Raw genomic sequence first — 27,647 nt, forward strand, 5'->3', positions numbered from 1 at the left:
GTGTTTGAAAGCAGAGCTCCTTTCTCAATGAAAGCACGGCTCTTTATCATACATCCCAAAGTGTTTAACTAATTGGGAAGAAATGAAAAGCCTTCTTGAGGTTACTTGTTTAAATTAATGCTTAGAGATTCCTTTTGGATTTGCCTCGATGTGGAAAACATTCATTCAACAAGACAGGCAAAAGCTCTTCTCACCAGAGTCGACTTGAATATATCGAGTATGAGGCAGAGCTCATTTATCTTCTCTGGCTTTTTCCACCCTGTCTGCCTGTCAGTCAGTGTTGCAAGACAGCAGCTCACGCAGACTCAGTGCTGAGATGCAGATTGATAAGGGGTTCAGTCAACATGAGGGGGTGTAACTGGTAGGATGCAGCACAATGCCAAACACACCCCCTCGGGGATATCAGTTACACTCCATTTCTGCTGCAGTTTTATAAGAAACATGAGATTTTAGCTTCATGTAAAGTAATTATATATTTAGAATCAAAGGGGTTGGAAGTGACATTTGGCCTCTTTACTCATTCACAAGCACAATTCACAACAGGAAGTCACAGAGAGAAAAATGTTTGTAGTTTTTGTGATAACTTTATTCTTTCAAACCACAGTTTGGAGTTAAAAATACTCCTTTTGAATGACAGAGGCAAAGAACACACACCGACACACTCAAACAGACCATGACGAGGTTGGGCAGATTCATCACAGTGATGATATTCAAAGAGGCACGCTTTAAAATAAGTCAAAGGGAGCCTTATCATTTCTAGTTAAGGATGGCAGAAATCTTTTCTGTTTCCCACGTTTAACAAAACATCAGTTTCTTAGGGAGGCTCAGTCCCCGGACTTTGGATGAGTAGTACTCATTGTCAAAAAGAGGACTATTGTGGAGAAAAAAGGCCTCGCAAAAGCTCTGTTTTGTGACCTGTAATACTGAGAGAAACCCTCACAATTGTTATGCTAACAGTACCTATTGTCATGCGTATTCTCTGCATGCACAAAAATAAGAGGACACAGAGTTCCTTTAAGAGTACAGCAAACACCTAACTTTGTTCGTATTTTGAATTCTACATTTCTAAATTTTATGTAATTCACTAAATTAAAAAGAAAGACATTTTAGAATGTGTGCACACATTTCTAATGTGTTTCTAATGCCAAAGAGCCAGAGCCAGCCTGTTAACAAGGCCATGCTGCATTTTGATTGAGACTGCTACATTTTGGATGAACCATATATGAAATAAAGACAGAAGTTACTGCCCTCTGCTTTGCATGATAAGTCACATGATGTCCAGGGAATCAAATTCACCAGTGTAAGAACCACCTTTCTCCTGATATAGTATGACCTTGAAACTTCTATGTAACATCTACAAGTTATTGCTGGTGACCTACAATGTATTGCACAGCTGTTACTTAGCACAGCTCACTGAAGTATAATTTCTGACATAGCTGACAGCTAGAATGCAGAGAATTTAAAACCAATTTCTCAGCACCAACAACAAAAATCATAAAGCAATAGTTCAACAAACAGTTCAAGCTTTGTGATAAACAATTTCTCTCTTGCAGACCAGAATGTAGATGCTGAGTTAAGCTAAGTCTCCTGGATGTACAGTATATGAATTGCAAAACAAAGTGCAGATATGCTAATCAAAAACATTCAGATAGCAGGGAAAAAGAGCTAGCTAGTTGTGTGGTGACATTAGCTAGTTATGAGTAAAATGTAAAGATATAAGATAAATAATCTCTGGATAAACACTTCTGTTCTGGACAAGTAACACACAAATTTGTATCGCTAAAACAAAGTGAACACATGATCTACTTTAGAATTATCCCTAATGATTACAATTTTATTTTTATAGCTATTTTTATTTCCTTGAGCAAACTGCAGACATGCTAATCTCTGAAAAAAATAGCTTGCTAAAGTGGTACTGCTGAAGACTGAAGTTATGCATATAATGCATTATAATGCATATCAAGAATGGGGGACAGTCCACTGTTTTCAACTGGTATTGGGCTAAAAAAGCTCATAATTTAACTAACAGTGCATGGGTCATCCTTGCAGGGCTTAACATCCCCCTGCAGCAACTGGATCACAACAGCCTTGGTCAAGTAGCTGGAGGTGCCTCTCTTTCCCACTGGTGGTGTGTTGTAGAATTCCTCCATGTCATCCTGGGACAAGTAAAGTCAGGGTCAGATGATAAAATATGTCTTTAAAAAGTACCTAAACCAACGAGCTGCAAGTACGAAGAGGCTGTTCATGAATTAGATGCAATAAAGGAGGAAAAAAATCAACAGGATTAAATCTGACAAATGTAATAAGACTCTAATGAATTGGAAAATGTCAGTGTTAACCCTTCAACAATTTAATTAAATTAAACCCACCTTAATATAACTGGAACAGAAGATAAAAGATTTTAGAGGATCAATTTAAGAAGGTGATGTTACAATTTTGTGGTAGACACTAAGGTCACGTTTAAAGAGGAAAAAGAAAGTATATTACAGGTCACCCTAAGGTTGAGACACATTACCTGTTTCTCCATTCCTTCAAAGCGGCTGCGATCTCTCTGGAAATCCCTGAAGGCTTCCTTCACCAGATTGTCCAGATCCACCTTTTCACTGAATTCCAACTCCGGGTTCCTCTCCAGAACTATGGACACCACCATCAGCAACTATGGGCAACCGGAGCGAGGGCAAGACGTTAATATTAATAACAATGAAGACAGTCTCAAAATTACTGAAATCTAATCATTGTAAACCACAGGAACAGTCGATACCAGGATGAGTAAAATCCTTCAATACTTTGATTCTATTTGTTGGTGCTGATGAACGGGCCTGTTTACCTCCACTATGATTTGTCTGTACTCGGGCAGAACAATGTTCTTCAGCGTGTCCTCCACCAGCAGGGAGAAATTCATCTCATACATGGTCATGTCAGACAACGTGGGTTGCTGCAAAGAGATGAGGATATAGGAGATGAGATAAATGTGATTAATGGGAGAAAAAAAATGTAATGGAACATGTCTTTGCATGTTTGCGACCAGCAAAATATGGTCATGCTGCAGTGCTACAGTATACATGAGACCTACTGTAGACATCAAAAAAGTTTGTGTTGCTTGTTAAAGCTTTACTCTTCCATGTATTTCAACAAATTAAGCTAGAAACACTTCACAATAACATGAACCTGTTGTATTTTAAATAATGTTAAAACACTGTGAGCAGAAATAGCTAATCAAGTCACACTAACTGAATCTACTGACCAAACAACCAGCAGTTATAAATAATTCTTCACAGAAAATTGGTGAATGACTCCAGAAGTCCAGACATCACCATATTTATGAAGGTTCTAGTCCATAATTACTGATATTAGTGCTAATTCACATTTCGTAAAGTATGCATGCGAACTGCATGGATTCTGCTTGTGTACAGACTTTACAGGTCTTTACTCCCAAACAAGCAGCAGCTAAAGGTGGCTGCAATAAAATGCCTGCCATAAAATGTCTGTCAATGCATCTCAGGGGAGCAAACTCCATATGTGGTGGTGTCTACGTGCTTTAGATTTCAGGCCACAGTGGAGCCAAAGGGCTATAACCTGCAGTGAAGCCTGTTAGGAGGCAAGGCACATTTTCACAAATGGAGTAAAAACTACTGTGCAGAAAGCCATCTTCATTTCCAGTGTTTCCACATTTTAGCAGAGCAACTATCCATGTGGCGGTCATATGAGCATTATCGAGACTTTAAAAGTAGTTACTTTACCAACAGTTAAAGTTGGTTTAGTCAATTAAGGGTTTCATTAAAAGGCTTATGCACAAGTACTTATTCTGTATTTCTTCATGGGAGTCATGCCTGCATATGCAAACATATTAATGATTTACCAAAAAAGAATTTCTGGCCTACAGAAATTTTCCACACAGATTAAAAAAAAAGTGATTCTTTTACAGCACACAACACACAGTGTCATCATTAATCAGCATGGGTCAGAGTAATTATCTAGCAGCAAAGTGGGGGTAGGCGGGTACCTGTGGTAGGTGGTTCCCAGCTACCACAATACCATTTGGGGTCCTCTCCAGGATCTGCCACACACGATCATAAAAGCCCAAAGGGGTCCTGTTCAGAGAGCCATCGATCTGACGCTTGTTCAGCCAAGACCTGAGGCGAAACGAGGAAGAAACTGCTGAACACATCTTAGTAACAGGCAAAATATGAGGATGCCAGCCTTTGTGCCAAAGGAAAATTGTCTGTGAGCTGGTGTGTATTAGATCAGATGAGATAAGATAAGATTTTCATAATTGCCAAGGGGAAATTGGGTTGTGGCAGCCGCAGATAATAAGATATGAATGCAGACAAGAAAGAAGATAAAATAATTAAAGTCAAAAAGATTATACAAAAAGTAGAGGCATTAAGATAAAGACACAGCATCTTCAAAGGCAGATCTGTGAGTTAATGTAAGGAGAAAGCATGGATGACGCTCTTGATAAAGTGCGATAATGTGTGTTTGTACGATGCGTGTTCGTGTGTGAGTGAAAGAGAGAGAATACCTGCCAGTGTGCTGCGGCTGCAGCACGTCCAGCAGAAGCTGCTTGATGTCGCTGGGGGAGAGCTGGTAGATGTCCTGGGGTGGCATGTCTCCTGCCACGATCTTCAGTTCATGTTTCATAGCCTGGACAATCCATCTGGAAGTCCACATAATACACATGTGCTGTTATCAATGGTGGCACTGAGCCCTGCACAGCTCACATCAATATGATCACTTAGGGATAAATTGATTCACACGTATATAACTGATAAAATAAGTTCTAATCCATCACTGTTTAGTGTAACTGCAGACAATAGTCAAGTGCACAGGTAAAAAACTGCCTTTTTAGTCTGCTGGGATTACACCTTCACAGGGTTTTATTCATGCTCACACACAGGATGCAGATAATTCAAAGGTTTAAAAAAACAAAACAAAACAAGGATGAAGTCAAATCTGCCACAGGTACATGTGCTTTTTCATTTTAATGAGCTGGAAAACAACGCATAATTTCTGACTGTGCCCCTTGTGAGAAGCCATTTTTTACAGCTTGCTTAACTTATTTACAATGCCACCTTCTTGTGCTCTCCAGTGTTTTTGTAAAGTTTTTATATGTCACAGCCTTGGTCTGAAAAAGAATGGATATGTCCAAAAATAACTAATATTAAGTAATTTCTTGATCAAACGTGTCACCTTGTGCTGCTATTACTGCTTTGATTAGCTAACATGAGGGCTTCTTTCTATAGTTTGTACTAGAATGAACAGCAGGGAGGGAAGAATTACAGCTGCCCCATCCTGCTCAAATTCATCTAGCTTCACTAAATACACTTGGGTTACCCGACTCTGATCTTGATCATGCCACTGAACAGCTCAGGGTTGTTGGAGATAATGCATCCGATGTGGATGACCATCTCTTGCTGCAGAACAGCCTCCCGCTCCCCACCATAAGGGGAGCATTTGCTGTAGATGATGCCCTGGATCACCCCTGGAGACAGTGGGTTAGAGATCACCTCTTCCTCGTGTCCAAATAGACCAAGGGTCACCTGGTAATCACAGGAAACACCACAGACACATACATATGTACACACAGACACACACAGACAGCAAACATCACGTTGGTTAGAAAGTTTTGCAGTCCGGCAAATCTGCAAAAGTGTGTATGTGCAGAGGCGAGCATGAGCGCAGTACTTCTCTAAGGTGTAATTCTTACAAGTATCCTTTTTCCATCAATCTAAAATTGGCCTCCTCTCTCAGAGTCACATAAAAGTGAGTAGGAAAAATTACAGATCTCAAGATTCCACTTTTGTATTTGTTTCTTCTGAAGCCATCTCAAGAAAATTACACCTCAGCAGTCTAACTGATGAGAGGACACGCTTTTACTCTCGTCTTCAGCTGATGAAATCTAGCACTGAGATGTATCTTTCATCTATACATCTAAATGGATTCGAACTGAGTACAAAGAAGACAAGCTGGAAATAAAGTTTGGGTACAGCCGAGTTTAAATTCAAGGGGAATGCTTTGTTGGATTTCAATAACGACGAGAAATTTAATCAAAACTCAAGTCAGAATTGACTTAAATGGGGTGGTGCCTCTTATTTTTTCCAACTGAGCTGTTATTGTAAGCAGAGGAACACAGGCGTCTCAAATTTTAAATCAGCTTTTCCAATCATGTTGAGAGGAGCATTCCCTCCGGTAGGCAATCTATATGCAGATTCACACCTTGAGCTACTTGAGCATAATGAAATGCCTAAAACTGCTCAGAAGGGTAAAAATGAGGCAAGATAACTGACACTCTTGAGAGGAGGCTAATCTCTGAATAACACTTGACAGAAAATGATGCGCCGAAACTCATCCAGCGTGAGGGAGTGGCATCAGGCAAATTCACGGGTCACAATATATCAATTGGCATATGGAGTGTGTCTAGACACGGTGCAGATTAGGACTCTATGGTAGTCACACCAGCAGCGCTACTATAACTACAGCTTATATGGACACACAATGGAGGCGAGCTGTGATGATTGATATGAGCATGCAGCTGGCCTAAGCAATTCCCACAGGACGACAGCTTGAGGAGCTTTAAACCAAATATTTCAACTTTAATTTTTTTCCTAATCAGTGAACATTAAAATTATTATCCCAACATGCCACCAACATTTTTTCAGACATAATTTGCCGAAAGGATTGTCACTAATCAGGCCCTGCAGTCTGTGTGTCCACTTACCTGCTTGCCATGCACTAAAACACTAGTAATACTGGGGGCAAGGCTGTCCACTAGCTTAGATAACAGACTGGCAGCAAGACGGACAACAGACCTAGTGGGCGAAAAGACACAAGAACATTCTTTACACCACGACAGATAATGACTAACAGCTAAGACTGCAGCCTCATTTAATTAAAGTTTAAAAAAATAAATTTATAATCATTGCAATTCTTCCAATATTTGATTAAATACTCTTTAAAGTATTAAATCAGAATCAGAATCGCGTTCATTGGCCATGTATATGCACAGACACATACAAGGAATTTGGTTCTGGTAGATGGTGACTCTCAAGCACAGCATTGTATATTTCAACAATGTAAGCAACACAATTCACCCACACACACACACACACACACACACACATATATATACAGATATATACAGCTACACATACATACACAAGCTGTGTAAACCAACCATAAATCACCAATCTAAATCTAAAAGTCAAACACATGACTAGAAAATGTGTCCCTATAAATAACATCTAAAAGTTTGTCATCTCCTAAAATATTTTAATGTTCACTAATTTCTGATTGCATTGTTCAGGATTCAGCGCAACCTTCAAACTGCCTCCTCGGGCCTGCAGGAATCCTATGAGGAAAAAATCAGCACACAAACTGTTCACAAATCTTCACATGGTAGCCCACAACCAAGCCTGCTATCGACACACATCCACAACACAGAAGCAGGGAACACATGGAATACTTAATTAATGGGGGGCATGGATATAATCAGCTGAAACACAACCTCCTCTTATTATATGCTGCGAATATCTTTTTTGTGTGTGTTTCTGTGTGAAAGCGTGTGTGTGTGTGTGTGTATCTGTAGAGTTATTCAGTGCTTAAACCTGCAGAAATACAAGGGCACATCTTGAATACAATGAATAAAAAAGGTAACAAAGCTTTAACGTTTAGAAGGCATGATGTGGTGTCAATCCACCGATGCTTTGTTGGGGAACCTATTTCAAGCTTCACTTCCTGGCCCATGTTAGGTAAATGAGAAAGTAAATTGAACTGAGTATTGATGCCATTTGCCAGCAAGCTGAAAACCTGCCTGCAGACAATTTTTTTTTAACTTGACAGCATAATCAAATTTCTTTATGCTAAAATCCTATTAATTAACAAAAAACAGCATACAATAAAAGTTGTCATTTCAGGCAACTGGATACAAAATCAAATAAAAACACCGAGGGGAACAAAAGCTCACAAGTTGTGACAACCATTTGTAGTATTTGGTCAGTTTTTTGTGAGACAGGCCAGCAGTACACCACAAACAAAAAGGAATTTTGGCAGTTTTATAGACAAAGATCAAAAAGAGAAATGCAGAGATTTCTTGACAACATAAAACACTGTACCCTGATTTGATGTTTTCATTTACCCATATCATTGCCTTAGAAGACCCGTATATTATTTCAAAAATTACTGAATGCCTTCTGTGCATCTGTTGTGCAAGATCTAACAACAGACACAGAAAAAGGCAGTCAATTTGGCTCAGTTATGTATTCCACAAATTTTATACCACATTTGTTCTAATATTACATTATGTGTGTTGCCAGCTCCCGCAGTAGCTATGAAGCACTTTCATCTAGCAAACAAATAAATTGGACCTGTGGCTGCAAGTCAAATTCTGTTTCATTTGCAGTATACAGCCAGCCTTAGAGAAACATGTGATGCTAAAAAATAAATTATATATGTATATCAAAACAGCAGAAGTGAAGGGCGAGCCACTGTGATGGTTAATGGAGAGAGAAAGCCCGTACAGATCTGTGTCAAGGCGCCTGCTAGCTTGGCAAAGCTGCCTCATCCAAACTGACGACTGTGTGAGAGTTAGCTATGTTCTATATTTCTAACCCCAGTGGTTTCACTAGGAATACGTTTATCTCCTTGATATGCTAAGATATTAGCCTATTCGTGTTTTTCCAACACCTGCTAGTCAATTAAATAACACTAAGATGCTAAATCTTATTCTTTTAAACACATCTCTAATAGCTAGATAACTCTAGGGGCATTAAGTGGCCACTGCTTATGTTCACATATTGTAAGCATTGTATAAGTTTTATGCATATTTATTGAACTTGTTTAAAAAAGAATGAACTCCAAATTCAGTTTAATGTTTTCTTTCACACCTCTAAATGACCTGCCTAAGAAGAATCCAAAGTGTGGATGGGCTGAACCTCACACAGCTCTAGGAAAGCTTTTTCGACAGCAAGCTAGCCAACTAACCGGTGCTACTCATGCACGGACTTGACTCCATCTCTGCCTGAACATTACCTGTTTCCCATGCACCAGAATTGTGGTGATGTGAGGAGCTATAGAGCTGGCAAACTTCTTGGTAATAGCTGCAGCATGGCGCACTGCCAGCCTACAGTTCAGCCAGATTAAATGACAGTTATTTTGAAGTGTTTATGAAGATTACACAACAGGTCTATATACAAGCAACTGCTTAAAAGAACCCTTGCTAAAGTACAGAGAAAAATCCTCATATAGTTCACATCTCATTCAATTTTCAAACTCCATTCCAAGTTCTTTTATTACACACACGAAGAATGTTAGCAAAGGCAAAAACCGAAAATCAAATCAGGACAAATATAATGTAATCCAAAGAAATGTAGGAACAGAAGGCTGAACTGCTGCAAAAAGGTCTATGAACAGATTTTAATAGTGCATGTGTGTGTGTGTGTGTGTGAGAATATCAGACCAAAGTTTTCGGCTGCCAGCTCTTCTGTAGATTCTCTCCAATTCTTCCATCATGTTCTCTATAATTACAACAAAACGTTCAGACGTTAAAAAAAACTTCAAAGAGAAATAGAGTTGTATTTAAATTAATAAGATGTAACTGATGAATGCATCAATTTTTAAGGTAGAAAACAGTTTAGATGATGTCAGGCAAAACTGGGAAGTGGAAATTCCTCGATTTAAACAGATTTGCTGTTAATTTGTGAAAGTACAGCTTTTAGTTGCTCTCTAGCTCACAATGCGAGTGCTTACCATCTTTGGCAAGGAAGTCCGATCCTTCTCTCCTCAGAAGGATGCTAGCAAGCTGAGCCTGACTTGCCAAGCAGTCACAGTCCTTTACAATGATACACATTCAGATGAAAGGGATGATGAGCCTTCCATACAAAAACAGTATAGTTAAACATTTCAGCCAAGATCATTTCTGTTTGACAGTAGGGCTCTGTTCTGGGAAAGCAGAGGCAAAGACCCCGGGGGGAACAAAGCTGAGCATGCATCAGTGACAACAGGCACGACACTGATTAAGTCAGACATGGCATAGAAGGAAGAGCTGGAGGGGCTTCTGCCAGTCTTGGTAATGCTGTTCGGATAAAAGATTACCATTTAATTAGCAGCTATAGCGACAACAGTGAGGAAAAGTTTATGCCCTGCCCATTTTATTCACAGTTCTCTTTAGTTAAGAGAATGTGTTATTTTTGGGTACTTTTTGAACAACTCACATGGAACTTCTGAATGATCTCATTGGTGGACTTGTTCTGCCACTCCTCCACATTAATCTCAGGCTGCTGCTCCAGGTCGGAGACGTTGGGCGTGCTTGTTTGTCTTTTCACCTTGGAGTGCTTAGGCAGCTCCAGCTCCTCAAAGCTTTTAAACTCTGGGATCCTGTTCACACACACACAGATACAGATACAGACAAATTATATTTTTTGTGTTATCCGCAGCTTTGCTTTCACATTTAAAGCAGTAAATGAAAATAAAGCTGGTATCACTTAGACACTTTGATTTATGCAGTAATTATGGCAAAAACACTGACATCTGTCAAAGGGAGCATAAACACTAGAGGGACTCTTACTCTGCTTCGTTGATACGCAGGAAGTCCAGTTGCTCCACAAATGCCCCAGATATCAGGGTCTAAATGATTGATAAGGACAGTGCACATCAAAGAAATTGTCAAGTGACTTTTTTTTTTTTGGTGAATTTAGCATTCAAGAGATTCTGCAGTACTGCACTGACAAAGTACTTCTAAAAGCCTACTCAGGAGCTGCATAGATCCCAGAGGGGAAGTTTGTCGGGTTACTCGGTTTACAAAACAACCGTTTAAATAATGCAGTTTGTACCAGATAACAAATGGAGTAGTAAGGTGTGCAATAAGTTCACGCTTACAATTTTTACAAATGTGTACTGTTGCAGTGACAAGTGAGTGTCTTACACGGTAATGCGATGATAAAAGTTTGAGCATTTTAAAAGCATAGCTGTGTAGGAGTGCAGTTCGGTTTGCCTTTCTCCTGTGGTCTAAATGTGATATTAGCCATTCCAACTGAAGTTAACTCCAAAACAAAAATAAGAGGCGTAGGAGAGGAGCCATCCTGCTCCCCATAACAATGAGATGATGAAGAGCAAATGTTTCAAAGCTGTAGGAGTTAGCTGTGTTGCGAATGGCAAATAGGCAAAGGGAAGGAAAAACTTGAAAGCAAAAAAAGAAAAAGAAAGGATCATATGAGGAAGTCTCTGCTGAACACCACAAACACACTGGAAGTGAAGTTTAAGTTAGAAAACTGTCATAAACTTTGCAAAGTTACCAGTGTGCAAATAATCCTGGTTCTACCTTGGCCTAATTTTCTGGGTTTTTGAAATCATGAATACTGTGTTCAAAATCATTCAATGTAGACATATTTGAACCATGCAGTTAAAACTGAGGATGATCTACAGGTTAGCTTTAAGGTTAACTGTAAATTTGGGAATAGCCCTACGAAGATTTCCATGATGCACCAAATTGAGATATAATATGGACAAGGCACCAGCAAAATAAAGCAGCTTTTTTCTATCCCTTTATAACAATCGCACATACACATCTGCACTTTGACGGATGCATAAGGGCTAATTAAGCATTCACTATCTTGTCCAATGACGCCAAGGGTTGGACCAATAACCATCCAATTAGTGGACAAGCTGCTCTACCTCCTGAGCTACCAGAAGTACTCAAAATCTAGCAAATAAGAAAAAATATAATCTGATTTTACTTTGAATATGCTTTATGGTCCTGACTCTTCTTCGGATTGTAGGCACTGCAACATCTACTGAACACTGACTAATGAACCATACAGGCAGAGGTTATTTCATAGCATTTGTAACACTTGTTTCATCCATTTCATAACGCCAATAAGCCACATTTATTTATTCATTTATGCACTTAGACTTAATTTTATTTACCTCTGAGTAGGTCAAAACCCACACAGAAGGAAAAGACTTGTCTTCTATAAATATAACATTTAATTCCATGCTGTCATCCAAATTCAAGCCATAAAAAACCTTCACTCACACAGTCCCAGTCACCTTTTTTAACATTCAGAGCTCAAAGCAGCTTTAGCCTTCTCAAGCCAACAATGATAGTTTTCATACTGAATTTCACAGACCAAGGTCACACACAGATGAACACTGGTGCTGCTATTAAAATAAAGGGGAACACCAGCTTAAAGGCTGAGAAATTTTTGTTTGTACTGTAAGGCAGAGGGGAAGCCCTGGACAACTATTTATTATTAAAACATTTGCTATATTACACCAGTGCATTTATTTTAGAGTTTATTTGTAATATCTGTTGAGCTAAAAGAAGGGAGCAGCCTGTATACTTCTGTCTCTACGGCTGCTTTTATAAAAGCCCCCACAATAAGCAAACAATCAAAAGTGGAGGAAAAGTAGTGGTGATATTGATTCTGTGCTTGCTTGGAAATGTAAGAATATGTGAATCTAAGAGCATGATTGATCAGTTAAATGTAGGATTGACCCATTCTGATGATCACACAAGAAAGAGAGGTTCTAGTTGTAGAAATATATGATATGATATGAAATATATTCAACGTGTTCAACACATAAGAAGAACCAAACCTAACCAAATACATGCCCAGTGGCCTCTCTTAAGTATTCAGATATAATCCTATGAAATAAAATCATAATAAAGTCAAGCTATCAACTGCAATAGCCTTTTATGTTCACTGGTGTCTAGCACTAAATCTACCATCCTGTTTCAGTATCATGTCAGCTTACGATGTGCTGCTGTATCTGTCTATTTTTGTTACATTTCATATTTTGACAAGAATTATTTTGAATAACTACAAAATGCAGTCAAAGCAATTACATTAAACTAGATAGTAGGGCTATGTTAACCCTGCGACAGACTGGCGACCTGTCCAGGGTGTACCCCGCTCCTCGCCCTATGCCAGCTGGGATAAGCTCCAGCAACCCCCGCGACCCTGAAAAGGATAAGCGGAAGCAAATGGATGGATGGAGAGATAGTAGCTAGTATCTCAGTGTCAAAGAAACTTGCCTCACATTGCTTTTGCTGTTTCACACATAAAATCCAGGCCATGTTGGAAAACCATTTCAGGTCATTGTTCACAGTGCCTCAAGTGGACATAGTCCATTTCAGGTTTCAAGTGGAAAGACTCCATTAGGTTTAGGTGAGCAAGCTACCTGATTAGTGTGTGCAGGATGCAGAACACACGATACCCACTGGCCTCACTGTGAATTCACCAGACAGTTACCTGCTATAGTCTCTAATGGGCACAGACAGAAATCGCCCTCGCTTTGCAATGAGAGTTGCCAGGATTAAATCTGTTTGATCTAACTGGATCCAACTACTGTAGAAAGCTTCGGTGCTGCAGGTCATGTTCGACTTTTGTGTGGGTTTTTTCATTTAGTTGACCAGTTTGATTGTTTAAGTGTTGATTAAAGCATATCTTTGACATTTGCACTGCAAACAAAAACATAATTAACCGGATCCACAAACCTGAAGTCTGTCAACATGAACTTTGACTTCTCCGATGCTGCCCTTCTTGAATGAGGCCAGCATGTCCAAGACTGGGTTAAAGCGGCTTCCTCTGATGAGACAGAAGTTAAAATATTGTGATAAGCTCTCTCTCCTTTCATCACAAGTATCACTGATTTTATTCCAGACATAATATCTGTATTAAACACACTAATAGTATGCAACTGAAGCTTCAGATCAAATGAGTATACTCAGTGCTTTATCTGGTATGTTGTTGACCCCTAGACAGGTCATAATCCCAATCAATAGCAAACTAAAGACTATTGAATTGTTTCTATGAGAGCCCACTGACTCATTCCAGATGCTGTAGCGTGGCTGCTTAAACGTTTGTAGCACATTTAACATATGGCTCCCTGGATAACGATCAATACTACTGTAATCAGCCCACCAGCCAGGTTATAGTGATACAAATGAGAAACATTATCACCCAATCAGCAAGCAAATGTGCAGTAGCACCTTTCTGCTATAAAGACAGATAGTACATACTGAAGGGAAAAAATGGAGGGGAGGAGGAGAAACAGAAACATGATTGATGGGGAAAAAAAGCGAAATAAATTCTCTGTCAAGACATTTTGTTGCAAGCTTGAGTCGGATGTTAGACAGAAGATGAGATAGTGAGTGATGTATGACGAGATTGGAGAAGGGAGAGTGCTTTGAGAAAGCGATCATACAGCAGGAAGACCACAAAAAAACGACAAAAGGACTATTATAGAGTGTAAATATTACTTGATGTTATCCTCACGGATGAGAACGAGGAAGAGAGGACGCCCTGGCATCTTCCAGCACTGTTTGATGAACTGCAGGGTGTTCTGGACACACAGACACACACAAACACACAGACACCATTTCATACTTCCAGTACAAAGATTCAACTTTCAGCTTGAATCTGTGGTATTTCTAAAGTTCACTCTGGGTTTAAATTCTTTGACAGTTGTTACATATTAAAAAGTACAACAGCGGCTTAATGACCACATAGGAAACTTAGGTATAGACTGCCTGATAATTTCCTTTAATTAATATTTCAGTCTTGGTATATGCCAATTCCTGCAGTCATACGCTCCTACCGTTTTTCAGTGGCAGGTGCCAATTAATGCTGATAAGCCATTCTTAGCTGGCAATCAGTGTCAGACACTGATGTATGTAGTGCATATATAGAGCAGTCCTGAAAGTATGCAACCATATTAATATCATTAGTCTTTTTATGGAAATATGGAAATAATCAGAAAGTCTGACATTTTTAAAGTAATTAAAAAAAGAACAACAAGTTCTGAACCTTCCATGAATTACCACCATGGCTGAGAGATCTGAGTATACAAATGATAACAGTTGAATGTGCTAAATATTTTGGCTACCTGCACTTTGTACATCTCCTGATTCAAAAATGTTCAGTGGTAAGAGGCTACTTTGCACCAACTATTGAAGATTAGCTATTATCAAGCCTAAACAGTTATCACTGGAAAAGCCAGTGATAACTGTAGCCACTATCAGTCCTAGCATTAAGCAGTCTATGACAGCGTGTGCCTTTTCTATTGGGCCAAGTGAAAGCAGTAAGAAATCACATTAAATTACAGATTTCTTGCCTTTTTTAAAAAACAGACTCTTTAAACCAGACAAGCTGAATATATCTCAGTTATTTAAGTTGTGTAAGCACATAAAATCTTGTAAGTTGTGGACTCGTGACATTGGTAAGCTCCATAATGTGACTCTGACTTACCTTAATGTCATCAATCAGCAGCATAACATCTTGGGACAAGTAGAAGTCACTTAGATCAAACACTATTGGGTAACACACCACCGTCTTGCCCAGGATACGATAAATCTAGAGGGAAACGAGCACGCGCGCACACACACGCGCACACACACACGCAAACAAACAGCTGCATTAGAAGACGGATAGCTCACAAGAAGCCACATATACATTATTCTGGATAGCGTATAAAACATGCCATCAATCCTAAGACAGAGGGGGCACACAGGAGTTACACAATCACTCTTGATAACACACACTGATGCAGCACATTCACACAACTGGTAGAAAGCTCCTTTTCACACATACAGATTTTCACAGGGGCACACACACTGATAATGATAATGTCCTCTGGCAGTCAGCCATCTTCCCCATAAATGTTCCATTATTATATTGTCTTAGCAATGCGTTGGGAGACATGATTCATTTGTTTGGCAATGCTTTTGTTTGAGGAGGCTGTTATAGCTCAACTTATTTAGTTGTACTATGTTCTTCATTTGCAAGAAACCGCAAACAACACCAGCAAGAAACATTAACGCCACGCAAACATGGACATTAGAAATGCTAATATGTAACAGCTACACAACATGCACATACCCGGACAAAGCACACAGGCTGCTGGACAGCAACTTAGCACATTAAAATGCAATAACGCCTGAGACTACGCAAAACCTCAGCGTTCACTGATGCATAGTGTATGAATAAAGAAGGAAAGCACTCGTGGAGCTGAATAATTTTTGCCATATTGCGAAGCTCTGGAATATTTATGTGGATCAATATGTGGGAGGTTTGTTAGGTTAGTGGTCACCCATGACCTGTGCAAAGTCTCATGGAGCACATATGTACAGTAAGCACATGTATTGAGATGTACTTACATGACTGTGGGTACGTGTGTGCATATTCAAATACCTTACAGGTCCCAATGCAGCCCACTGGCCTCTCTGGGCGTCCACTCAACCCCAGCTTTTTATTGAAGGCAAGGAAACGGTATGCCTGCAGAAAGACAAACACACACACATTATACAGAGACATAAACTAACACCTTATCAGTAAACTAAACTCTGGAAAAATCTTCCTGCTCTCTGATTTCACATAAGCTACAACCTACATCTTTATCTGCAGTCCCTGCGATCAAATTGGTGACTGAAAATACCACATTTGATTTAAAATGTCATGCAGCACAGTTCTATTCACCATTTAAATGAAAGCGTGGGTCCAATATCTGTCTGTCCCACTGGGACATTTTTTGTTGTTGCAACTCATAAGCTGAAATTACCTCCATATGGCAGAACCACCTACTGATAGTAGCTCTGTGTAAAGCTATGAGACGTGGCGATAATGAAAGGTCCCCGTGCCACCATCAGCAGCATGCTTAGCGGACCCAAGTATACCCATGGGAGCGAGAGCTGATAACACCGTTGTAATGCAGTGCAGGGGCCCACGAGAAGAGACACTGACATCACGCTGAGTTCTCAACAACATCTTTTGGTGTGATAGTTCCCAAAAATGATTTATTCTCGTATTTGGTGATCTGAGTTGCAAAGCCTGTCAATCGCTCTGTTGTTACGTGACACATATACAAGTTATGATGTTAACAGCGGCAGATCTATCCAAAGCTTTGATTAATTTTTATAACAGTTGGTCTTCAATTTCACACTGTTGGGATTTGTTGGCTGACATGACAGCAACCAAAAGATTTTATCAGTTGTAGATAGCTAGCTAATTAGCACTGGCTCTCGACTGGTTGAAGGATTCCTCTGCCATAATCTGCCTTTCTAAAAAATAATTAAGTTAGCGAGTGATGTGGCTTTGGAAATATTGCCTGTTGCTGGGAGCAGTTTGGTTCTTGAAGTTGCGAGAAAGTTCAGTGCCACTGCCATAGGAGAATTGTGCTGTTGGTGGGTATATAATTTATTTATTTTACCCATCACTAGTTTTAATGTTGTGGCTCAATGTTACAAAGGCCTTTTTGAAGAGTTGTATTTAGCCCATGAAAACAGTAACTTCTTAGAATGAAGATTGTGTTACAAACCAGGCGAATACTTGAATGGGATGGACACTTTGTTTATGCTATGGGATATGTAGGATTAAGCATTATTGAAGACTAACACATAAAACAGGAAAAATTAGAATCTTCACTGCTTAGATTTTGACCATTCTCCATCTCATGAAATACCATAACATATCACTGATTGAATTGAAACATCTATCAGCTTTTTTTCTTTGCACTGAACTACAAAATATGACCTTGTTTCTTTACAAATTAAACTAAAGTGAAAATATTTAAAATTATTCTTTTAAAAGACATTCAAAACTTCTTCTTGGATAGATGTTTTTCCCCCTTTGGGTAAATCATCACAGCTCCACTCAATAAAATGATCCAGTTCTATGTTCACATCCAAGATTGATATAGATTGGAGAATGAAAGGGGTCCTTTTTTTGAGAGTAGGTGTTTTCTGTCTGGTCAATGTGTAATCTCTTCACACTGTAATTCCATCTCTTCCAGCTCTACAGAAGAAGTACTGTGCTGACTTTAATCAAGTCACAAGTCAAGTTTCAAGCCTCAGTCTGGTCCTTCAGTCGCAAGGTGAAAATCCTCAGTCAGTTCTTTAGTACAGAACAAATTTATGAGATGAAAAATGTTAACATCAGCAGTGCGAGTATGTCTGGTGCACAGAGGCCGGAAGAGAGCTTGATATTAATTCTCAATTCCAACATGGTTTGGCTGATGAAGACAGGCAGAGGTCAAATATCACATTTAATTGGTGAACTGATTAAGACTTGTAAGTCAAGTCTGAAGATATAATATACACATAGGCTAACAAAAGCTTGAACGAACAGCATTTTTACGCATTTTGCACTAATTATGGAACTGGAAAACCCAGATCTATAAACAACTAGCAAGTAAAACCAAGATGGATGAGTAAGTTTGCAGGTAATAACTTATTATTATATCCAAAAGGCTCTACAGTTTGTCAAAACAGAACTGAGGAAAAAGGTCACGGCCTCCCCCTCAGCCATCTCTGAAATGCATTTACACACGACAGGAGAGAGAATACAGGAGCTCCAGCCTTTCAGCTTCCCAAGCATTTCTTTGGTGTTTTAGATAAAAGCTTCTTACCACTGAGTTGCCTGCTGACAAAATCCACTGATGCAAAGATGCAAAGAAAAAGAAGGTGGACATTGATTTCTTGCCGCTGCTGGATCGAAGCCCAGTGGTGTGACACAGTCACCACAACTTATCATTTATGTGTGAGGGAGAGAGAGAAATCTGTGTTTGCAGTATTACATTTCTCTTTTGTACGTGGCTCAGTATGAAACCAGTATGAACAACATATGAGCGTGAAATTTAAACACGTTCTGAGTTCTATCATCATGCAGCATCAGTACACAAAGACTCAAATATCAGAGCAGGAAATCTGCCTATCAAGCTTTCCCTGCCGCATTACAACACATCCTAATTGCAATACACAACATCCTCCAAAAGGTGGTGCTCTGCCACTCCTATGTGGTTCCTCACTGCTCTGAAACGCTGGCATTTAATACTAAATGATACAACATTATGTTAAAAAGAGGGAAAAAGTAAAGTTTCATACATATATGCTTATTTATAAAGTAGAAAAATGTTAATTAAAGATTGACTGACTTTGCAAACTATTGCCATAACAGGCAAAGATAAGACCTGGAGGAGAAAACCCAAAGGAGGGTGGAGGAACCTCTGCACCCAGTTCTTCCTGTGTGCAGAATACCAATGACGAACAACAACACGCAGGCAGCCTATCAAAGCATCCTTTCATTCTCTCGCATTTCCACTGACCGAAGCGCAAACAGCAAGACTGACATGTGGAAAATGTAACAAAAAGCTGTATTTCGCATTTCTTCTGTGGGTAAGTGTGAGGATGAGCAATTATTTGCTTACAAAACTTTTTCTTCGGCATAGATATACTCCTCATTTCGACAGGTGCTCAGACAGGAGTTTTTCTGCATATTTTACTATTGCTGGTTTGGTGCCCTGCACAGTGTACATTTAATTGCTGAAGTCAATGCTCACAAAAGATTTCGTTTTGCTGTAGTTGCTGACAACCAGAGAGACTTAAATTAAGCTTACAGGTTGCAGAACAGCTCGAAATAATGTCCGCGATGACATGGGTAGTTTCCACATCTTGCCCAAAAGTCCCTTGGAAATATTATTTTTCACTGAGTTATGGTCGAAGTAATGACACAAAATTGATTACAATTACAATAAAGAAAACAAAAAAACCCTCTTTACATTGACCAACACTTTTTCAGTGTAGATTTACAAAGAGAAATGGATAAGCTATCACAAGCTGATTCTCGATTTTATATTTTTGTCCATTATGACTGTTTAATAGTATTTTACTCACTCGCCGGAGAGTTTTGGTCTTCTAGATCATAGATTACAGAGCCTTCATAAAGACAACAGGTCAAAGCTACTGGGGAATGCATACAGCAGCTTATGATTCAATGCCTTTTTTTCCTCCACTGCATTTCCGTACATGCTGTAAAAGGAGGAGTAACTGTGGGAAGAAGGTTGCTTTCTATAGGCTTTAAAACTGAACAAGCATGAGCACACTGCAGTTTAGTTTTTAGGTCTCTATCGAGACATGTGTTTGACGCAAAGTGTCATCCCCACCCCCAAAACAACAAAATGTATTTTTAATGACCTTTAAGAGCCTCATTGGGATCTTATTTGGAAGGCTTCACAAGCTGGAAAAAATTCAAGAGTAGTCTCATCAAACAAATTGCCATCCTTAGTGAAATCGGCGATGACAATCAGATATGAAACGGCTAAAAGGAAGGCTATTTTTGGAGAAAGCAGTGACATGAAAGAGGATCAGCTTAAGGGTGCATGGGTGGGAATAACACATTTCAAATGTAATTGCCACTCTCCCATCGACAGGCAGCTGTTGTCAACACAATCAAATGGCTGCAAGAAACGAGGTGAGGTGAGCAAATGCAGCCCGCAGCACCAGAGATGGTGATGACTCGGAGATAAACAGATTCTGTCGAGGAAGAAATGTCTGTCTGGGCTTCAGATTTAATATTCAGCACAGTGCCCGCTCTGACTCACTGAGAGGCTGAGCGGTGCAGCAGAATGAGGCAGAAGGGAGAGAAGGAAAAAGTAACAGGTATGACAGTTCAAAGGCAGATGATAGACCTGGAGGGGAGAGTTGTTTGGTGTAACGGACATAATGGGGGGCGGGGCAGGATATGGGCCTAGGGTGGAGACTCGGGTTACGGATTCAAATGTGACGAATATTGTGATGGAGGGACAGAAAGCAAAAAGGCCCATGACTACAGAGCTCAAAGAGATGACATGATAGGAGAAAATGGCTGTTTACAGAATGTGGCGTGGAGGATAAACGCCAAGTAACCGACATGACAGATGAGCACCAGCAACTAGGGAGTGACTGAGTGATGGATATGACAGAGGAAAGACAGACAACACAGAGTTGGTAGACTTCAAACAACAGACATGCAGATGAGGAACAGTATCCAGTGGAGAGACAAGGATTTGAGTGATGGATATTATGGGACTGAAGCACAAGTTGCTAGGGAGGTAGTGCTTGGTGTCATAAATATGACAGTACAAATAGTGTAATCTGCAAAAGATGAAAGGAGCAGAGTGGACGGAATGAAAATAGCAGCTTGTGCTAAACTTGCTACTCAAGCAAGTGACAACGGCTTCACTTTCCTTCCATCTCATCTTTATCTTACAGGAATATTTCCATGTAAAGGGCTCAGTTCCTTGTTCTGAATAACAATCTGCTACTTGCTTTTCTTCTGTGTTTAAAAATATATAAATAAATAAAAAATCTAGACACTGAGCATAAGCTAGACCATCTCACAATCAGTATATTAATTTTGCTCTTTAAATAGCAAGAGTTTTATGACTTTTGTTGCTTAAAGTTATGAAAGTTAAGGTTTGAAGGGATTTAGATTTGCTGAGCAGATTCACTGGTGAATTCAGATTTAATTAAAAGCCATTGAACCTCAACCCCTTTTGTAGTAAAAGCTGATTTATACTGAAGATGACATCAGGGAGTTTTTACATCACACAGGATTTGGACTTTCATTTTCACAACATGCTTGTTTGATTCATAAGAGCAGGATTACTGCTGAAATCAAAGTTACCTTTTTTTTTTTTTTTTAAACAATCCTTTTACACAGAAAGATTCATTATCATTTTATTCTATAAAATATCACTTTGCATTGAGAATGTACCTTAGATCAGATAAGAATTACACTGAGGTAAACCGAAGAAAGGAATAGTTCTAGTGGCTTATAATTAAAAAAATGTAGCTGAACCACTAACTGACCTATTATTATTGGGGGTTTTATCGTTCATCACTCGACCTAGTCTCATAATGCTGATGAAAAGGCTTTTTAAGGGTTGTGTTTATCTTTAAATATTTAAATGCGAGATTGAAACAGCTTATAGTGAAACCAATTCAAAATTTTTGACCCATCTAACATACTGTTCTGAAACCAAATTTGGAGACAGCTCTGCTCAATGCATCTCTAGTTTGCCACAGTGAAAGCTACACCATTATGCTGATCAATCAATTTGAACAATGACTGCTCAACTAATAAGTCACTTCAACTACTCTGCAGCCCCGCTGTGACTGATGGGACAATCGAGAGGAAAATCTTAAGAGCAGGAAATCCTGGACTGACAAGCAGATGGACTGACTGAGCCAAGACGTATTGGGGTATTGATAGATGACTGCTGAAATGTAATCTGGCTCACTGCAAGATTGATCTGTGTAGTTGTGTTGATGGTGGGGTGGCTTCAATAGTCTATCACAGTTTTCCTCCCTCACATTTTCTTCCAATCATTCAAAGCAAACAGGGCTGGGCTTTCTTATTTGAAGATAAGGAAAAGCCCGTAACTCAAGGACAAGTCACTGGCGCTAACTGTGCTAACCGCTAACCTCCAAAGGATCTGCAATCAGTTACATTTCAAGTTTAACGTTGGTAAAATCCATCACTCAAACAGCAACTGTCTAATCATAAAGAATTGCAAATGTACATGGCTAGACTGTAGAATTTTAGACTCATTGTGGATTATAGTTAATTAGTTACTTCTGTGGGCAGTAGTTCGTTTGTCTTCAACCAACTGCCTCATAATGAAGGAGGGAAAAACAAATCACGTTATGAAGAGCCCACTTCTGGACTGACATATGCCCCATGTGAGTGCTGAATTACCACTAATACCACATGATATTAAATACCACATCCAAGTTTGTGTTAAGGAACCTTTTTTTGGTTTCTAATAGTTTAGTTGTAATAGTTTCCCTGACATCATCACTACACAACTAGACAAAAAACCAACAGGAAGCCTCACTGAAAAAGTGTATTTTCAAGTACCGGTATGTTGTTTTCAGTTTGTTACTTGATTAGTTGTTAAAACCTCTTTTCTGACTGTTGTCATTTTTCCAGTGGACATCTAATAGGAATGAGAACACCTCAAACATTCTGAACTACACAAGAGGAGAACATAAACACAGGTCAAAGAGGTGTATGATTTTAAAACGCTTCTAACCAACATGTGACCAACAAGCTTTACCTTGACCAGTTCCTTTTGGGGCCAGATCTGGATGGGCTCCACTTGCTGGGGTGTCTGGGTCTGAATACCATAGGTATTCAAAAACACTTGCAGTCTACAACCACATAGAGAAAAAACATACAATATTATTTTCATGCCATCTCCATCAGCTCCCACAGACCTTTTGTTGAAAAATACATATGAAAAACCCTGATATGCTGAGAGACACAAAAAGCTGGAAATCTAACTGGACAGCAGGATATCTATTCAAATATATGGTTAAAAGACTATGACTAAACAAAAAAATGGAACTCGTTTCTCCTTCAAAAGAAGAAAAAAACTATACCCATGATTCACCTTATTATTATCATTTTTCTTATTTTAAGAATAGATGGAGAGATGCTGTAATCTAATCCTGTCCTCACTTCACTTAAACTGTTGGAGGCCATCTAGCACAGTGCCATTCAACTGAAATTCACCACTGTAAGTTTTTTAAAAAAACGGTTGGACGGTCATAACTAGCATCGTCATTTATATTCCTTGCTCTCTAAGCTGCTGAGATATGCTGACTATAATGGGCCTGCTTCAATTTGTGTGGTCATGGGTAACTGTTGAATGATTTATTAATCATTAATGGGATCGTGTCTGCATGTCTTTTGTTCTCAAAATGAGTAACAAGTAACTACATCCTTGGTCTCAGAAGCCTGCATTACCTCCTTTAGCAGAAGTAACTTGGTGACTTGTTCTACATAAGCGTTTGTCCACCAGCCTCCGACACAAGCTTGTTGGCATTGCTGACCACTTTTTCAAGCAAAGGTTTTGTTACATAGGGTTCGGGGTTTTTCATGGATGTACTGCCTCCTTCAAACCAAAAAATTTCCATCGCCATCCTTCACAGCTGGTATGATGGTTTTCTCCAGAAAGCTGTGTTTAATCGCTGCCAAATGTGTCTACTGTTCACTATGCTTCATTCAGGCCAAAGTAAATTATTCTAAAAGGTCTGGTCTACAGCAAAACTGCTGTTTTGCTCTAATTTTCTTTTTTGGACTGTGAAGCCCTTTTTCCTGGCACACCCACATGCAGGTCAAATTTATGCAATCTCTCTTCTGATTGTTGACACGTGTACTTCCAACAGCTGCAAGAGTAGCCTGCATATTCCATTTCCAATTCCAATTTGAGGTTCTTAGAGACTTCTTTTAGCATCGGTCTGTCTGATACTGGCTAGCAAATTCTGGCCAAGTAAATGGCTGCTTTTTCAATCAATTCCGCTTACAAATGATTTTGTTGACAGTAAAATTATTCATTTAAAAAAAAAAAAAAACAAAAAAAAAAAACCTTCCTTAAATCCAAAATGCTGCAGCAAGAGTCCTGACAGGGACTAGAAAGAGAGAGCAGATTTCTCCTGTTTTGGCTTCTCTTCATTGGCTTCCTGTTAAATCCAGAATTGAATTCAAAATCCTGCTCCTCACATACAAGGTCCTAAATAATCAGGCCCCATCTTATCTTAATGACCTTGTAGTACCATATCACCCTATTAGAACACTTGTTCCTAGAGTATTTAAAAGTAGAATGGGAGGCAGAGCCTTCAGTTTTCAGGCCCCTCTTCTGTGGGGATTCCCATGATGCATTGAGTTTTTCCTTGCCAGTCACCTTTCTCACTCACTATGTATTAACAGACCTCTCTGCATTGAATCATATCTGTTATTAATCTCTGTCTCTCTTCCACAGCATGTCTTTTATCCTGTCTTCCTTCTCACCCCAACCACTCGCAGCAGATGGCCCCGCCCCTCCCTGAGCCTGGTTCTGCCGGAGGTTTCTTCCTTTTAAAAGGGAGTTTTTCCTTCCCACTGTCGCCAAAGTGTTTGCTCATAGGGGGTCATTTGATTGTTGGGTTTTTCTCTGTATCTATTATTGTACAATCTACTGTACAATATTAAGCGCCTTGAGGCGACTGCTGTTGTGATTTGGCGCTATATAGATAAAATTGAATTGAATTGAAATCTGTTGCCAGACTCCAAGCGCATCTTACACACACACACACACACACACACACACACACACACACACACACACACACACACTATTTAAAAGCTGAATATGTTTTACGGCTCTGCAGCTATAAAATCATGTTGAAAATCTGTTGACCTGCAAAACTTTCCCAACAGATTGATGTTTTAAAATCTACAGCCTTGTGAATTTATAGGTGTTAAAGCTGTGGCTGAGTCAAGTGAAATCTAATGAATGGTAATAAATATTATGTCTCTAGATTCATTCTCTTTAAATTAGAACAAATGTAGAATGACTGTTGTAAATATAAAACTAGACGCAAATTATTCATGTATCGAAATGTTACTAATGAGCTTTACTGAGACACAGTATATACAGGAGACATGTTGAAGATGATGCAGGAGACCTGATGGGGACTTGCAAGCAGCAGTAATTGGAGCTACAGGTTAACAAGCTTCACAGAGTCACTTGACCCTGTTTAACACACATACCCACATGCCACACATGTATTTAAGTGTGCTTACACAGGCACATGTGTACTCACACACACACACACACACACACACACACACACACACACACACACACACACACACACACACACAATGAGAAGAATGACAGATGAGGCAAAGGTCAGCCTGAGCTCCAGCTTTATGAGCTCACCACAATTACGGCACTGACAGAGTTGACTAGGAGTGAGCAGCGGAAAATAACCTCCCTTTATGGTCTGCAACACATTAAGAGAGAGACACACACACACACATATATATACACACACAGACACACTCACACACAAAAATTACCTCTGGCTCTCAGCTATCAGGGCCACGTGAATCACAATGTCATTCTCTATGGGGCCCTGTGAAAGAGAAAAACAGAGAGATTTACGTGAAGACTACTTTTGCCTACAGGTTGCTAATGAATAACCAGACACAAACGTGAAAAAAAATGTCCTGTCTGACAAATCCAACTATGAAATACGAATTCAGGGAGAACAGGGACCATCCAGTTTGTCGCTCACATTTTTTTAAAGATATATATGTATTTAGCTTTTAGAACTACAACAACTGGTCTTCAGAATTGACTAAAGACTGTCGTGACACAATGGAAATTGTCGGCAAATATTTACACAGACAGTAAATAACTGGATCAAGATTCTTATCACGTTTTAGAATCACTGTTAACATGGACTTTATTGTGTTTTTTTTCCATGATATAGTAGAAATTTGTTCTTTACTGTTTAAGATATTTTTTAAAATTTACTTTCTGGCATTGGTGAGCCTTGCAATTTAACATCAATCAACAAAGAAGAAAACTGGAAAACTGAGTGGAAAGTGGCTATAATCGAAATTTACCTCAGTTGCATAGAAGAAAAACAATAACCTGTGTTATTGCTACTTCTAATCTCAAACAATTCAACTGAAAAAGAAAACAACTGATACAGGGGTACCTGTCTGAGAGGAAAGTGCAATGTAATTAGGAAGGTTGAGAGCGACATAGATGGGGGGGAAAAGGGAGTAAAGATTAGAGAAATGTAATGTTATTACACTAATGTTTTCTCTGCTTAAGTACCCATATGGTGAAATGAAATTACATTAAATGGACACAGTAGTGGAACAGAGGCATTCGATTTTCTCACTGCACAAACACCATCAAGTTTTGTCCCATCCCACGTGCCACTGCCTGCTGTAAGACTCACTAATGTACGCAGATGTGAATTAATCCACAGCTGAATCCACAGCACCAGAATCATACATACTAACATCTGTCAAAAACTATAATCCAAAGTTTGTTTTAGGAAACATTTTTATGTTAAATATCAAACTGAGGGTTTTGGGGGAATATACATAAAAGAAAAACAAAACATATCCTAAACCACTAATACAAATCAGTTCATCAGCAAAGTTAACAGCATCGTAGTATTCTTCATCTCCATTATATTAATCCTTTTCATAGACAGCATGAAGATACACACTGCCAACCTGACCAGAACACAGAAACGTGTCAGTCATGTTGACATCAACAACAATAATAAAAGAAAAAAAGTGACTGAAGAGACGTACAAATTGTCTTTTGTGGAGAACTTATATACTACAAAAAAGGCATAAAGGCACAAAAAATGTTGACAGTTTAAATCTGTACTCATTATCTTCCACAGCACAAGAAGAGACTTTTGAAAGGCTTTTGTAACTTTGCTTTGCATTTGCCAGTAATTTTATTTAAATTTATTATGCATTTACAGGTCTTCGTGACAGTATTCTTTCATATCAAAGTTCACCTTTACATGTCTTTTCCAGTACTTTAACACATGACGGGTTTCTATGTATTCATATGTTTGCAAATCAGTTTTTCTCCATTGCTTTATTTTATCCAATAGTTGACTGTATGCATCTTCATCTGTATATAGGCTTCTCTCTCTGTGTATCCTTCAGTGTCTTTCATCTTTTCATTCTTTATTTGCAGAATTCATTTTCACGATTGTAATTTCGATGTGCACAAACCAATTGTAAGTGGAGCTGATCATCTTTATTGTACATCGACTATTCGGGGCCATTTAGGAAGCAGGCAGCATCTTGTGACTCACAGACGAACCGGCCTTTCATCTCGTTCTCATTGTGATGATACTCGCACTAAAACGGTTACACACTAATACACACATGCAGCAGAACATGGCAGCATGAGCACCGTGCCAGTATGTGTTGATGCTCAGAATCATCGTCAGGGAGAGAATGCAGAGACAGGGAAACCAACACACAAGTAGGCATTCTCACACACACACACACACACACACA

At 39.2% G+C, this 27,647-nt stretch overlaps 1 protein-coding gene across 2 annotated transcripts in view; it reads right to left on the reverse strand.

Moving 5' to 3' along the window:
* Window positions 1–573: 573 nt before the first annotated feature.
* phkb (phosphorylase kinase, beta) overlaps window positions 574–27,647 on the reverse strand; it is a 104,598-nt gene continuing 77,524 nt past the window's right edge. Inside the window, exons 15-31 of one of the 2 annotated variants that reach the window (XM_085359301.1) lie at window positions 25,659–25,714; window positions 22,870–22,963; window positions 16,188–16,271; window positions 15,246–15,350; window positions 14,258–14,340; window positions 13,493–13,583; window positions 10,562–10,620; window positions 10,209–10,371; window positions 9,745–9,826; window positions 9,455–9,512; window positions 6,719–6,809; window positions 5,335–5,540; window positions 4,523–4,657; window positions 4,004–4,133; window positions 2,828–2,935; window positions 2,516–2,656; window positions 574–2,156 (exon numbers count right to left, since the gene is read on the reverse strand). In XM_085359301.1, coding sequence (XP_085215427.1) covers window positions 2,019–2,156; window positions 2,516–2,656; window positions 2,828–2,935; window positions 4,004–4,133; window positions 4,523–4,657; window positions 5,335–5,540; window positions 6,719–6,809; window positions 9,455–9,512; window positions 9,745–9,826; window positions 10,209–10,371; window positions 10,562–10,620; window positions 13,493–13,583; window positions 14,258–14,340; window positions 15,246–15,350; window positions 16,188–16,271; window positions 22,870–22,963; window positions 25,659–25,714 — 1,824 coding nt within the window. In that variant the 3' untranslated portion in view covers window positions 574–2,018. Of the gene's footprint in view, window positions 2,157–2,515; window positions 2,657–2,827; window positions 2,936–4,003; window positions 4,134–4,522; window positions 4,658–5,334; window positions 5,541–6,718; window positions 6,810–9,027; window positions 9,119–9,454; window positions 9,513–9,744; window positions 9,827–10,208; window positions 10,372–10,561; window positions 10,621–13,492; window positions 13,584–14,257; window positions 14,341–15,245; window positions 15,351–16,187; window positions 16,272–22,869; window positions 22,964–25,658; window positions 25,715–27,647 lie in introns of both variants that reach the window. The other variant, XM_085359225.1, reaches the window with a different exon arrangement.

This window comes from Diplotaxodon limnothrissa, linkage group LG1 (genome assembly GCF_057381915.1).
Source record: "Diplotaxodon limnothrissa isolate DT_005_m linkage group LG1, D_limnothrissa_male_GT1.1, whole genome shotgun sequence".
NCBI classification, from domain to species: Eukaryota; Metazoa; Chordata; class Actinopteri; order Cichliformes; family Cichlidae; genus Diplotaxodon; species Diplotaxodon limnothrissa.